This window comes from Coregonus clupeaformis, unplaced genomic scaffold (genome assembly GCF_020615455.1).
Source record: "Coregonus clupeaformis isolate EN_2021a unplaced genomic scaffold, ASM2061545v1 scaf0272, whole genome shotgun sequence".
Classification (NCBI taxonomy): domain Eukaryota; kingdom Metazoa; phylum Chordata; class Actinopteri; order Salmoniformes; family Salmonidae; genus Coregonus; species Coregonus clupeaformis.
The window spans coordinates 104250-119352 of record NW_025533727.1 but is presented as its reverse complement, the minus strand read 5'-3'; the positions used below and the strand labels follow the sequence as shown (position 1 = coordinate 119352).

Genomic DNA, 15103 nt, shown 5'->3' with positions numbered 1-15103 from the left:
TTGCTAGCAACAATATTGAGTGAAAATCATTCGATTATTGTAAAAATGTCAATTCTGAAAACGCTTAGCGGTACATATGTTTGTCCTGTACAACTGCGGTGCTGAAATGTATACTTTTAATAAAAACGTTTATCGAATACAACCACCGACTTTTTCCTCATTTGTGTAGCTCAACTCAGCGTGAATGTGCCAATTGAATTTCAGCGTATGTAGTATAAGCAACACTAATGAGGAAAAAGTCGGTGGTTGTATTCGATAAAAGTTTTTATTAAAAGTATATATTTCAGCACCCCGCGGAAGGACCGCAGTTGTACAGGACAAACATAGGTACCGGTAAGCGTTTTCAGAATGGACATTTTTACAAGAATCGACTGATGGTGACTCAATGTTGTCGCCAGCAAATGTCGCGACCAGTCATCAAAAGTCAACTCCGCCTTGACGTGAGAGACCGGTGGTGAGCGTTCCTCAGCTAGGGTCAGGGTTGATGAGGGCTGCGGGATTCATTCCTGCCTATTTGTACGAGATTTAGATGATCTACCGTAGTTTGTTTTCAGATCTTTTGAAGAAGGTTCGTTCCTGGAGTCTGGCAGCGAGGCAAGTCAATGTGAAGACAGGTAAATTAGCTACTAGCAAACGTTGGCTATCTAGGGAAGCTAACGTTAGCTAGCTCGCATTTTCAGCTAGCCAGCCTGGTAGTGAGATGGCTAACTAATTAACTAGCTACAGCCAGTATTATTTGTTTACACGATTAGCTACCAGCAGTTAGTTAATATTAGCTGATATGTAGTTAAATGACAATAGTAAATGGCAAGGTGTCTGTTTACATAGCTATCTAACGCGTTAGCTACGCTAGTCAAGGATCCGCAAAGCGCAAACTATCTCACACATAACTAGCCAGTTAGTTAAAAACGTTAACGTAGATTGCAAAACAGCTGGTGTGTAACGTTAGCTACTGGCGCACTAGTGGCTAACTCGCCTTTCCAGCAAACTGTCGTATCTTTTAGCAGCATGATGGTTAAATGTGGGTGGGAGAGTCGTGGGACATTCCGCACAGGCCAGCCAGCTACAATGTGATGCCCTTGCTCTGGTTTTTCCACCATCACCTCCAGTGATTTAATCACAGCTGTGTGTGTGTGTGTGTGTGTGTGTGTGTGTGTAGCAGCCAATTACGGGTATGTTGGTATAAATAAGTTCTTATTAGGTACAGCAGGCACAATATTTCGTCAGAAAATGACACAGAACTCCGATGTCCTGGTTTGGTCTGTCCTCGGGTTATCCTCAGGTCGAATTTTGTCATTGGCATCACAGTGAGGGGTAATGCTCAGACAGCTCAGCCATACTTCAGTTCACATAGAGCCGTGATACTACTGAGTCAGGAGGTACGTCCCAAATAGCATCCTATTCCCTATTTAGTGCACTATTTTTAACCAGAGCCCACAGAGCTCTGGACAAAAGTAGTGCACTATATAGGGAATGAGGTGCCATTTGGGATGTGCACAAACACTGCTCTGCTGCATACAGTATTTTGCCATGTGGTGATTGCGTGCTCTGGACGCATGAGTGGATATCTGACACACAGAACAACCTATTTCTGTTCTCATGGGTCACTTGTTTTGTTTTCTGGAAGATTTTCCGTGTAGGCTAATGTTTCCAATATTTACACTACCAGAAAATTAGGCTAGTGGTTGGATTGACATTAAGAACTGTAGATGGTGCATGTACAGTGCCTTCAGAAAGTATTCACACCCCTTGACTTTTTCCACATTTTGTTGTTACAGCCTGAATTTAAAATTGATTAAATTGAGATTTTGTGGCACTGGCATACACACATAATGGCAGTCGAATTATGTTTTTTAAAAGCTGAAATGTCTTGAGTCAGTTTTCAAACCCTTTGTTATGACAAGCCTAAATAAGTTCAGGAGTAAAAATGTGCTTAACAAGTCACATAAGTTGCATGGACTCACTCTGTGTTCAATAGTAGTGTTTAACATGCTTTTTGAATGACTTCCTCATCTCTGTACCCCACACATGCAATTATCTGTAAGGTCCCTCAGTCGAGCAGTGAATTTCAAACACCGATTCAACCACAAAGACCAGGGAGGTTTTCCAATGCCTTGCAAAGAAGGGCACCTATTGGTAGATGGGTAAAAAAACAAAACAGATATTGAATATCCCTTTGAGCATGGTGAAGTTATTAATTACACTTTGGATGGTGTATCAATGCACCCATCCACTACAAAGATACAGGCGTCCTTCCTAACTCAGTTGCCGGAGAGGAAGGAAACCGCTCAGGGATTTCACCATGAGGCCAATGGTGACTTTAAAACAGTTACTGAGTTTAATGGCTGTGATAGGAGAAAACTGAGGATGGATCAACGACATTGTATTTACTCCACAATACTAACCTAATTGACAGCGTGAAAAGAAGGAAGCCTGTACAGAATAAAAACATCTTCCAAAACATGCCTCCTGTTTGCATTAAGGCACTAAAGTAATACTGCAAAAAATGTGGCAAAGCAATTCACTTTTTTGTCCTGAATACAAAGTGTTATTTTTGGGGCAAATCCAATATAACACATTACTGAGTACCACACTCCATATTTTCAAACATAGTAGTGGCTGCATTATGTTATGGGTATGCTTGTCATCGACAAGGACTAGGGAGTTTTTTAAAAAGAATAAATAGAAATGGAATAGAGCTAAGCAAAGGCAAAATCCTAGAGGAAAACTTGGTTCAGTCTGCTTTCTAACAGACACTGGGGGACAAATTTACCTTTCAGCAGGACAATAACCTAAAACACGAGGCCAAATATACACTGGAGTTGCTTACCACGACATCATTGAATGTTCCTGAGTGGCCTAGTTACAGTTTTGACTTAAATTGGCTTGAAAATCTATGGCAAGACTTGAAAGTGGCTGTCTAGCAATGATCAACAACCAACTTGACAGAACTTGAAGAATTAAAAAAAAATAATGTGCAAGTATTGTACAATCCAGGTGTGCAAAGCTCTTAGAGACTTACCCAGAAAGACTCACAGCTGTAATCGCTACCAAAGGGGATTCAGTGGGGTGAATACTTATGTAAATTAGATCTTTTTGTATTTCATTATCAATAAATGTGTAAGAGCGTGTTTTGACTTTGTCATTATGGGGTATTGTGTAGGTGTGTGAAAAATAATATTTTATCCGTTTTGAATTCGGGCTGTAACGTAACAAAATGTGGAATAAGTCAGGGGGTATGAAGACTTTTTGAAGGCACTATACGCGGCTAACAAAGCCGCATACAGTATCTCTGTATTCAATCTCTACTGAAATGTACAGCGTTACAGTATACCATGTTCTCTCTACTCAAATGTACAGTGTTACAGTAGTCTATCTCTACTGAAACCTTGCTCCTGTATGTTTACTGAATGTGCCACTATTTGCTCACAGTCCTTCTTCTTCTTCTTCTTCTTCTTCTTCTTCTTCTTCTTCTTCTTCTTCTTCTTCTTCTTCTTCTTCTTCTTCTTCTTCTTCTTCTTCTTCTTCTTCTTCTTCTTCTTCTTCTTCTTCTTCTTCTTCTTCTTCTTCTTCTTCTTCTTCTTCTTCTTCTTCTTCTTCTTCTTCTTCTTCTTCTTCTTCTTCTTCTTCTTCTTCTTCTTCTTCTTCTTCTTCTTCTTCTTCTTCTTCTTCTTCTTCTTCTTCTTCTTCTTCTTCTTCTTCTTCTTCTTCTTCTTCTTCTTCTTCTTCTTCTTCTTCTTCTTCTTCTTCTTCTTCTTCTTCTTCTTCTTCTTCTTCTTCTTCTTCTTCTTCTTCTTCTTCTTCTTCTTCTTCTTCTTCTTCTTCTTCTTCTTCTTCTTCTTCTTCTTCTTCTTCTTCTTCTTCTTCTTCTTCTTCTTCTTCTTCTTCTTCTTCTTCTTCTTCTTCTTCTTCTTCTTCTTCTTCTTCTTCTTCTTCTTCTTCTTCTTCTTCTTCTTCTTCTTCTTCTTCTTCTTCTTCTTCTTCTTCTTCCCTTTCTGCCCACAGCATGCGGTGATGGTGAGGCAGCCTGAGTCTGTGTAAAATGAAGAGCCCGGTGCACAGGTGTGTCTTTCTAGAAACTAGCGTACCAGTGTGGATTTCCTACACTGGACAACTTGTTACAGCTGTTGATCAGCCATTGATAATAATCTGCCAATTGTTTTCATGTCGTTTACATTAAGATATAAGTGGGGATCATAGCTATATTCAATCAAATGAATGAGTTGATTAATAACCCTTTATCATGGTTGGTGTCTTGATGGATTTGTCCATAATCGTGTGACATAAAACATTACTTTTCTGTCCTTGCATTTATGGTAGTGCAGGTTGTCGTTATAACATATATTAAGTATTAACCAGTTAAATTAGACATTGAACTTGAACCCTGTAAGAATCCTGGATCTAGCTGTTGGGCTTTTTTCTTTTTTTTTTGTATAGAGATCTCAGAAATGCAGTTTAACTAAGTAACATGTAGTGTCTCCTTGTGTTACGGGGTGAAAACAGTTTTCATGGGCACACAAATCCAAAATTATGTATGCGATTGCAAAATCGAATGCTTCTAACCAAAAGAGTCACCTTACCTTGATACTTAAAACCTAAATTGATACTGTCATTAACGTGGTTCTTCAATAATTATGCATAATACTTGTCGGTTAGTTAAGCCTGATATTTTCACACGTCATCTGATCCAGGAAGGAATTTTCCGAATGACCAGTCATGTGATGAACAGCTGTTGTGATAGAACATGCGATGCAACAACCGCCCGAGTGCTGGGGAAAAAAAAGGTGTTCATGAGGAATGTCAAGAATATTTGGTGTCTCATTCGTTACACCGGTGAAGACCGTTGTGCCTGGATCCACGTTGGATCTAATATCCCTAGAGAATTAATCATCTGTTGTCTGCTTGATTTAGAGCAGGGTCTCGTTAGATTTAACAGAGAAAGCATTAAGGTAACAAGTTCATGTTTTTGTGCCTCGGATTGGACACAGAGTCTACTGTGCGCAATTGTGTAGGATGGACTATTGCGCCCACATCCAACACTATTCCTATGAATTATTCATAAAAAAGTGTTGAGAAAAAAAGAGCAGAAATAAAGTGACAGTAGGGAGGCTATATATACAGGGGGGTACCGGTGCAGAGTCAATGTGCGGGGGCACCGGCTAGTTGAGGTAGTTGAGGTAATATGTACATGTGGGTAGAGTTAAAGTGACTATGCATAAATCATTAACAGAGTAGCAGCAGCGTAAAAGGATGGGGTGGGGTTGGGGGGGGGGGCAGTGCAAATAGTCCGGGTAGCCATGATTAGCTGTTCAGGAGTCTTATGGCTTGGGGGTAGAAGCTGTTGAGAAGTCTTTTGGACCTAGACTTGGCACTCCGGTACCACTTGCCGTGCGGTAGCAGAGAGAACAGTCTATGACTAGGGTGGCTGGAGTCTGACAATTTTGATTAGGCCCTATGTATATAAACGCAAAACAATTCATTATTTTTAGTGGTAATGGCCAACTAAAAAAAAATCTATATTTTTATACAATTTATATAAGTTATACAATTGTATAACATTGAGGTCCTTGAAAATTACAATGAAGTGCTTTTAAGAAGTCCTTGAAGTTGACTTGCTGATGTCTTTATGAACCCTGCTTAAAGGATGTGTAGTCCTAGGGCTATGTTGTTCTGTAGGCGGAGTTATGGGACAATTAGCATATATTAACTTTTATTCCTCAAAGTACACACGTGGAACTGCATTAAAACCCTTTTATTTTTATTTTAGTTTCTAACCATTTAGACGTTTTAATCCCGAGGCCACACATTAGCCCCGTTTTACTTCTAGAAAGGACCCATCTATTTGGTACAGCAGAAGACATTTCCATCTGGTATGAGGTTAATAACATGTTGTTCTTCAGGTGTAGGGACGTGGAGAGCCAGGCTGCCTGCCTGCAGACTGAGCAGCAGCAGTATGTCCCGGTCTCCCAGCACACCTCCAGCAGCATGTGGTTTATCAGGTAGTTCATATTTACATTTTAGTCCTTTTTAGCAGATGCTCTTATCCAGAGCGATTTTTATAGTAGTGAGTGCATACTTTTTTCGTACTGGTCCCCCCGTGGGACTCGAACCCACAACCCTGGTGTTGCTCTACCAACTGAGCCGCACGGGGAACCAAAGGTGTCCATGTGGTTCGAACGCGCAACGTTTTGGGTTGCTAGACCTTCGCGTCAGCAATGGGTAGAAATACATCTGTTAGGGGTTGCTCAATTCTGGTAACTTTCCCAAAATTGCCAAGTTTTCCCAGAAATCCCGGTTGGAGGATTCCTGAATTTCCTGCTTATTTCAACCTAATTCCAGGAATCTTCCAGAAAACCTGGGAATTTTGGCTATTAAAAAAAATATATATATACAGTGGGGAAAAAAAGTATTTAGTCAGCCACCAATTGTGCAAGTTCTCCCACTTAAAAAGATGAGAGAGGCCTGTAATTTTCATCATAGGTACACGTCAACTATGACAGACAAATTGAGGAAAAAAAATCCAGAAAATCACATTGTAGGATTTTTTTATGAATTTATTTGCAAATTATGGTGGAAAATAAGTATTTGGTCACCTACAAACAAGCAAGATTTCTGGCTCTCACAGACCTGCAACTTCTTCTTTAAGAGGCTCCTCTGTCCTCCACTCGTTACCTGTATTAATGGCACCTGTTTGAACTTGTTATCAGTATAAAAGACACCTGTCCACAACCTCAAACAGTCACACTCCAAACTCCACTATGGCCAAGACCAAAGAGCTGTCAAAGGACACCAGAAACAAAATTGTAGACCTGCACCAGGCTGGGAAGACTGAATCTGCAATAGGTAAGCGGCTGGGTTTGGAGAAATCAACTGTGGGGAGCAATTATTAGGAAATGGAAGACATACAAGACCACTGATAATCTCCCTCGATCTGGGGCTCCACGCAAGATCTCATCCCGCGGGGTAAAAATGATCACAAGAACGGTGAGCAAAAATCCCAGAACCACACGGGGGGACCAAGTGAATGACCTGCAGAGAGCTGGGACCAAAGTAACAAAGCCTACCATCAGTAACACACTACGCCGCCAGGGACTCAAATCCTGCAGTACAAGACGTGTCCCCCTGCTTAAGCCAGTACATGTCCAGGCCCATCTGAAGTTTGCTAGAGTGCATTTTGATGATCCAGAAGAGGATTGGGAGAATGTCATATGGTCAGATGAAACCAAAATAGAACTTTTTGGTAAAAACTCAACTCGTCGTGTTTGGAGGAAAATAATGCTGAGTTGCATCCAAAGAACACCATACCTACTGTGAAGCATGGGGGTGGAAACATCATGCTTTGGGGCTGTTTTTCTGCAAAGGGACCAGGACGACTGATCCGTGTAAAGGAAAGAATGAATGGGGCCATGTATCGTGAGATTTTGAGTGAAAACCTCCTTCCATCAGCAAGGGCATTGAAGATGAAATGTGGCTGGGTCTTTCAGCATGACAATGATCCCAAACACACCGCCCGGGCAACGAAGGAGTGGCTTCGTAAGAAGCATTTCAAGGTCCTGGAGTGGCCTAGCCAGTCTCCAGATCTCAACCCCATAGAAAATCTTTGGAGGGAGTTGAAAGTCTGTGTTGCCCAGCGATAGCCCCAAAACATCACTGCTCTAGAGGAGATCTGCATGGAGGAATGGGCCAAAATACCAGCAACAGTGTGTGAAAACCTTATGAAGACTTACAGAAAACGTTTGACCTGTGTCATTGCCAACAAAGGGTATACAACAAAGTATTTAGAAACTTTTGTTATTGACCAAATACTTAATTTCCACCATAATTTGCTAATAAATTCATTATAAATCCTACAATGTGATTTTCTGGAATGTTTTTTCTCATTTTGTCTGTCATAGTTGACGTGTACCTATGATGAAAATTACAGGCCTCTCTCATCTTTTTAAGTGGGAGAACTTGCACAATTGGTGGCTGACTAAATACTTTTTTTCCCCACTGTGTATATATATATATATATATATGTACACTGCTCAAAAAAATAAAGGGAACACTTAAACAACACAATGTAACTCCAAGTCAATCACACTTCTGTGAAATTAAACTGTCCACTTAGGAAGCAACACTGATTGACAATAAATGTCACATGCTGTTGTGCAAATGGAATAGACAACAGGTGGAAATTATAGGCAATTAGCAAGACACCCCCAATAAAGGACTGGTTTTGGAGGTGGTGACCACAGACCACTTCTCAGTTCCTATGCTTCCTGGCTGATGTTTTGGTCACTTTTGAATGCTGGCGGTGCTTTCACTCTATAACCCGGAGTCTACAACCCACACAAGTGGCTCAGTAGTGCAGCTCATCCAGGATGGCACATCAATGCGAGCTGTGGCAAGAAGGTTTGCTGTGTCTGTCAGCGTAGTGTCCAGAGCATGGAGGCGCTACCAGGAGACAGGCCAGTACATCAGGAGACGTGGAGGAGGCCGTAGGAGGGCAACAACCCAGCAGCAGGACCGCTACCTCTGCCTTTGTGCAAGGAGGAGCAGGAGGAGCACTGCCAGAGCCCTGCAAAATGACCTCCAGCAGGCCACAAATGTGCATGTGTCTGCTCAAACAGTCAGAAACAGACTCCATGAGGGTGGTATGAGGGCCCGACGTCCACAGGTGGGGGTTGTGCTTACAGCCCAACACCGTGCAGGACATTTGGCATTTGCCAGAGAACACCAAGATTGGCAAATTCGCCACTGGCGCCCTGTGCTCTTCACAGATGAAAGCAGGTTCACACTGAGCACATGTGACAGACGTGACAGAGTCTAGAGACGCCGTGGAGAACATTCTGCTGCCTGCAACATCCTCCAGCATGACCGGTTTGGCGGTGGGTCAGTCATGGTGTGGGGTGGCATTTCTTTGGGGGGCCGCACAGCTCTCCATGTGCTCGCCAGAGGTAGCCTGACTGCCATTAGGTACCGAGATGAGATCCTCAGACCCCTTGTGAGACCATATGCTGGTGCGGTTGGCCCTGGGTTCCTCCTAATGCAAGACAATGCTAGACCTCATGTGGCTGGAGTGTGTCAGCAGTTCCTGCAAGAGGAAGGCATTGATGCTATGGACTGGCCCGCCCGTTCCCCAGACCTGAATCCAATTGAGCACATCTGGGACATCATGTCTTGCTCCATCCACCAATGCCACGTTGCACCACAGACTGTCCAGGAGTTGGCGGATGCTTTAGTCCAGGTCTGGGAGGAGATCCCTTAGGAGACCATCCGCCACCTCATCAGGAGCATGCCCAGGCGTTGTAGGGAGGTCATACAGGCACGTGGAGGCCACACACACTACTGAGCCTCATTTTGACTTGTTTTAAGGACATTACATCAAAGTTGGATCAGCCTGTAGTGTGGTTTTCCACTTTAATTTTGAGGGTGACTCCAAATCCAGACCTCCATGGGTTGATACATTTGATTTCCATTGATAATTTTTGTGTGATTTTGTTGTCAGCACATTCAACTATGTAAAAGAAAAAAGTATTTAATAAGATTATTTCATTCATTCAGATCTAGGATGTGTTATTTTAGTGTTCCCTTTATTTTTTGGAGCAGTGTATCATTTTTCAACCCTAAGCCTAGTCTTTGTAATGGTAGATCACTGGATTACTGACCTGGTGATTGTGTATAGACCTACAGTGAGGAAGACATAAGTATTTGATCCCCTGCTGATTTTGTACTTATTTCCCTCATAAAAATGCAAATCAATTCATAACATTTTTGACATGCGTTTTTCAGGAATTTTGTTGTTGTTATTCTGTCTCTCACTGTTCAAATAAACCTACCATTTAAAATGATAGACTGAACATTTCTTTGTCAGTGGGCAAACGTACAAAATCAGCAGGGGATCAAATACTTTTTTCCCTCACTGTCTGTATTTTCCAGTTGTATTGAATGTGAAGTGCCCTTTTGAAGTGCTCAGTGCACAGCACGTCTTGCCCAGGCTGTCTATTCTAGCTGCCCACCTGGTGATAATGAACACCACAGTGGAAATGAGTCAGCTGACTTCATTAAAGATAATGACGTATGTATTTGAATGTATGCATTTTAAAAAAAAAACTCAAATAGCTGAGGCAACACTGTGTTTTTTCAATGTGTCTTAATACAATTATTTCATCCATTCATTCAGGGACGCGTGTGGCATCGTGTGTGGGGTCATCACCTGGATGTTGGTGTTCTATGCTGAATTTGTAGTGCTCTTCGTCATGCTGTTGCCTTCTAAAAACCTGACCTATAGCTTAGTCAACGGCACTGTGTTCAATACTCTGGCCTTCCTGGCTCTCGCCTCTCACTTCCGGGCCATGTGCACCGACCCTGTGAGTTGAAACTGAATACACTATGCACTGCTCTGACTGTACACTTTACACACGGCACAGCTCCCTAAACTTTAACTCGGGGCTCTGTAAACTTTTTTTATTTTTATTTTTTATTTCACCTTTATTGAACCAGGTAAGCCAGTTGAGAACAAGTTCTCATTTACAACTGCGACCTGGCCAAGATAAAGCAAAGCAGTGCGATTAAAAACAACAGCACAGAGTTACATATGGGGTAAAACAAAACATAAAGTCAAAAGAATACAACAGAAAATATATATACAGTGTGTGCAAATGTAGCAAGTTATGGAGGTAAGGCAATAAATAGGCTATAGTGCAAAATAATTACAATTAGTATTAACACTGGAATGCTAGATGTGCAAGAGATTATGTGCAAATAGAGATACTGGGGTGCAAAAGAGCAAAATAAATAACAATATAGGGATGAGGTAGTTGGGTGGGCTAATTTCAGATGGGCTGTGTACAGGTGCAGTTATCGGTAAGGTGCTCTGACAACTGATGCTTAAAGTTAGTGAGGGAGATAAGAGTCTCCAGCTTCAGAGATTTTTGCAATTCGTTCCAGTCATTGGCAGCAGAGAACTGGAAGGAATGGTGGCCAAAGGAGGTGTTGGCTTTGGGGATGACCAGTGAGATATACCTGCTGGAGCGCAGACTACGGGTGGGTGCTGCTATGGTGACCAATGAGCTAAGATAAGGCGGGGATTTGCCTAGCAGTGATAGACTACATCCAATTTGCTGAGTAGAGTGTTGGAGGCTATTTTGTAAATGACATCGCCGAAGTCAAGGATCGGTAGCATAGTCAGTTTTACGAGGGCATGTTTGGCAGCATGAGTGAAGGAGGCTTTGTTGGCGAAATAGGAAGCCGATTCTAGATTTAACTTTGGATTGGAGATTCTTAATGTGAGTCTGGAAGGAGAGTTTACAATCTAACCAGACACCTAGGTATTTGTAGTTGTCCACATACTCTAGGTCAGACCCGTCGAGAGTAGTGATTCTAGTTGAGTGGGCGGGTGCCAGCAGCGTTCGATTGAAGAGCATGCATTTAGTTTTACTAGTGTTTAAGAGCAGTTGGAGGCTACTGAAGGAGTGTTGTATGGCATTGAAGCTCGTTTGGAGGTTTGTTAACACAGTGTCCAATGAAGGGCCAGATGTATACAAAATGGTGTCGTCTGCGTAGAGGTGGATCTGAGAGTCACCAGCAGCAAGAGCGACATCATTGATATACACAGAGAAAAGAGTCAGCCCAAGAATTGAACCCTGTGGCACCCCCATAGAGACTGCCATAGGTCCAGACAACAGGCCCTCCGATTTGACACATTGAACTCTATCTGAGAAGTAGTTGGTGAACCAGGCGAGGCAGTCATTTGAGAAACCAAGGCTATTTAGTCTGCCAATAAGAATGCGGTGGTTGACAGAGTCGAAAGCCTTGGCCAGGTCGATGAAGACGGCTGCACAGTACTGTCTATTATCGATCGCGGTTATAATATCGTTTAGGACCTTGAGCGTGGCTGAAGTGCACCCATGACCAGCTCGGAAACCGGATTGCATAGCGGAGAAGGTACGGTGGGATTCGAAATGGTCGGTGATCTGTTTGTTAACTTGGCTTTCAAATACTTTCGAAAGGCAGGGCAGGATGGATATAGGTCTGTAACAGTTTGGATCTAGAGTGTCACCCCCTTTGAAGAGGGGGATGACCGCGGCAGCTTTCCAATCTCTGGGGATCTCAGACGTTACGAAAGAGAGGTTGAACAGGCTAGTAATAGGGGTTGCGACAATTTCGGCGGCTAATTTTAGAAAGAAAGGGTCCAGATTGTCTAGCCCAGCTGATTTGTAGGGGTCCAGATTTTGCAGTTCTTTCAGAACATCAGCTGTCTGAATTTGTGTGAAGGAGAAGCGGGGGGGGGCATGGGCAAGTTGCAGCGGAGGGTGCAGAGCTGGTGGCCGGGGTAGTGGTAGCCAGGTGGAAAGCATGGCCAGCCGTAGCAAAATGCTTGTTGAAATTCTCGATTATTGTAGATCTATCGGTGGTGATAGTGTTTCCTAGCCTCAGTGCAGTGGGCAGCTGGGAGGAAGTGCTCTTATTCTCCATGGACCTTACAGTGTCCCAAAACTTTTTGGAGTTAGTGTTACAGGATGCAAATTTCTGTTTGAAAAAGTTAGCCTTTGCTTTCCTGACTGCTTGTGTATATTGGTTCCTAACTTCCCTGAAAAGTTGCATATCGCGGGGGCTATTTGATGCTAATGCAGTACGCCACAGGATATTTTTGTGCTGGTCAAGGGCAGTCAAGTCTGAGGAGAACCAGGGGCTATATCTGTTCTTAGTTCTGTATTTTTTGAATTGGGCATGTTTATTTAAGATTGAGAGGAAATTACTTTTAAAGAACAACAAGGCATCCTCTACTGACAGAATGAGATCTATATCCATCCAGGATACCTGGGCCAGGTCAATTAGGAAGGCCTGATCACTAAAGTGTTTTAGGGAGCGTTTGACACTGATGAGGGGTGGTCGTTTGACCGCGGACCCGTTACGGACGCAGGCAATAAGGCAGTGATCGCTGAGATCCTGGTTGAAGACAGCGAAGTTGTATTTAGAGGGTAAGTTAGTCAGGATGATATCTATGAGGGTACCCATGTTTACGGATTTAGGGTTGTACCTGGTAGGTTCGTTGATAATTTGTGTGAGATTGAGGGCATCTAGTTTGGATTGTAGGATGGCCGGGGTGTTAAGCATATCCCAGTTTAGGTCACCAAGCAGTACGAACTCTGAGGATAGATGGGGGGCAATCAATTCACATATGGTGTCCAGGGCACAGCTGAGGGCTGAGGGGGGTCTGTAGCAAGCGGCAACAGTGAGAGACTTATTTCTGGAAAGGTGGATTTTTAGAAGTAGAAGCTCAAACTGTTTGGGCACAGACCTGGATAGTATGATAGAGCTCTGCAGGCTATCTCTACAGTAGATTGCAACTCCACCCCCTTTGGCAGTTCTATCTAGACGGAAAATGTTATAGTTGGGGATGGAAATTTCAGAATTTTTGGTGGCCTTCCTAAGCCAGGATTCAGACACTGCTAGAACGTCAGGGTTGGCGGAGTGTGCTAACGCAGTCAATAACTCAAACTTAGGAAGTAGACTTCTGATATTAACATGCAAGAAACCAAGGCTTTTGCGATTACAGAAGTCAACAAATGATAGCGCCTGGGGAGTAGGAGTGATACTGAGGGATGCAGGGCCTGGGTTAGCCTCTACATCACCAGAGGAACAGAGGAGGACTAGAATAAGGATACGGCTAAAGGCTTTAAGAACTGGTCTTCTAGTGCGTTGGGTACATGGAATAAAGGGGGCAGATTTCCGGGCGTTGTAGAAAAGATTCAGGGCATTATGTACAGACAAGGATATGGAAGGATATGAGTAAAGTGGAGGTAAACCTAAGCGTTGGGTAACAATGAAAGAGATAGCATCACTGGAGGCACCAATTGAGTCGGTCTCCGCGTGTATGGGGGGTGGGACAAAGGAGCTATCTAAGGCAGGTTTAGCTGGGCTGGGGGATCTACAGTGAAATAGTACAATTAGAAATAACCGAAACAACAATAAGCTAACCATATTGACATGGGAGAGAGGCATAAAGCAATCACAGGTGTAATTTGAGAGAGCTAAGACAACAGCTGGTAATGGCGACACAGTTTGGGCTGAGGCTAAACATAAACAGGATGCGGTACCGTATAAAGGAACAGTCCAGCAGCCATCAGCTGGATAGCTGAGTTATCATAAGGTCCGGTGAACAGCAATAGGATAGTTTGGACGTGGTTCGGGGGCTGCTAAAGCACTAGCGAGCAAGAGGCCAAGGCTAGCGTGAGCTAGCGGGCCGGGGCTAGCAGATGGAATCTTCGTGGTCGACGTCGTAACGGGAAGCCTGTTGTAACCACATCAGACGATTTCGTCGGCAGACCAGTCGTGTAGGATCGGCGGGGCTCCGTGTCAACACTAGGTGGTCCCGTCCGGTTGACAGAGAGGTAGATAGCCGGGAGATGGGCCTAGCTCAGGATGATTAGCCAAACCACAACGTCCATTTTGTTGCAGCTAGCTGGTAGCGATGAATCAGTGATTCCGGCAGAAAAACTGATATGTTCTGGGTCGATAACGCGCTGTGCAGACAGTGCAGACTGGCCGAATAATAGTCGGAGGTCAGAGGTGGCCGGTTTTCTATTAATCTCGCCAGCACTCCCCACTCCTGCCTCTTTTTAGCCGGCGTTTCCTCTTGGATAGCCCAAATATTGGGTCGGAATTACACAAAGAGCCCAGGGCAGATGAGTCGATGTTGAAGCTGGAGTTGAGGTTAGTAACTGCCGATCTGAGGTTCAGAAGTTCTTGTCGATCATAAGTAAAGATAATCGCTAAAGATTCACAAATGAGCAAAGTTGGGTCAGAGCTCGCAAGACAGCAGCCACACAGTAAAACACCATCTTCAACTTAAAGCACGTCACTGATATTCTATAACAATGACTGACCACTGCAACAGTAGGCCCCATTTGTTGTGCCAACAGGTGACTCGTGATAAGCCATCATGTCCTCATTCCTATTGCTCTGTATGTCCTACAGGGAGCTGTGCCAAAAGGGAATGCCACTAAAGAGTACATCGAGAGTCTTCAGCTGAAGCCGGGACAGGTGGTCTACAAGTGTCCCAAATGTTGCAGCATCAAGCCTGACCGGGCACACCACTGTAGGTAGGATGACCCGG

General features: G+C 43.5%; 1 protein-coding gene across 3 annotated transcripts in view; it reads left to right on the top strand.

Moving 5' to 3' along the window:
• Positions 1–259: 259 nt before the first annotated feature.
• The window catches only part of LOC121542588 (palmitoyltransferase ZDHHC3-A), a 41617-nt gene continuing 26773 nt past the window's right edge, over positions 260–15103 (top strand). The window contains exons 1-5 of one of the 3 annotated variants that reach the window (XM_045214514.1): positions 260–594; positions 4006–4062; positions 5901–5999; positions 10166–10352; positions 14965–15089. In XM_045214514.1, coding sequence (XP_045070449.1) covers positions 4043–4062; positions 5901–5999; positions 10166–10352; positions 14965–15089 — 431 coding nt within the window. In that variant the 5' untranslated portion in view covers positions 260–594; positions 4006–4042. Of the gene's footprint in view, positions 615–4005; positions 4063–5900; positions 6000–10165; positions 10353–14964; positions 15090–15103 lie in introns of all 3 variants that reach the window. The other 2 variants (XM_045214513.1, XM_045214515.1) reach the window with 2 other exon arrangements.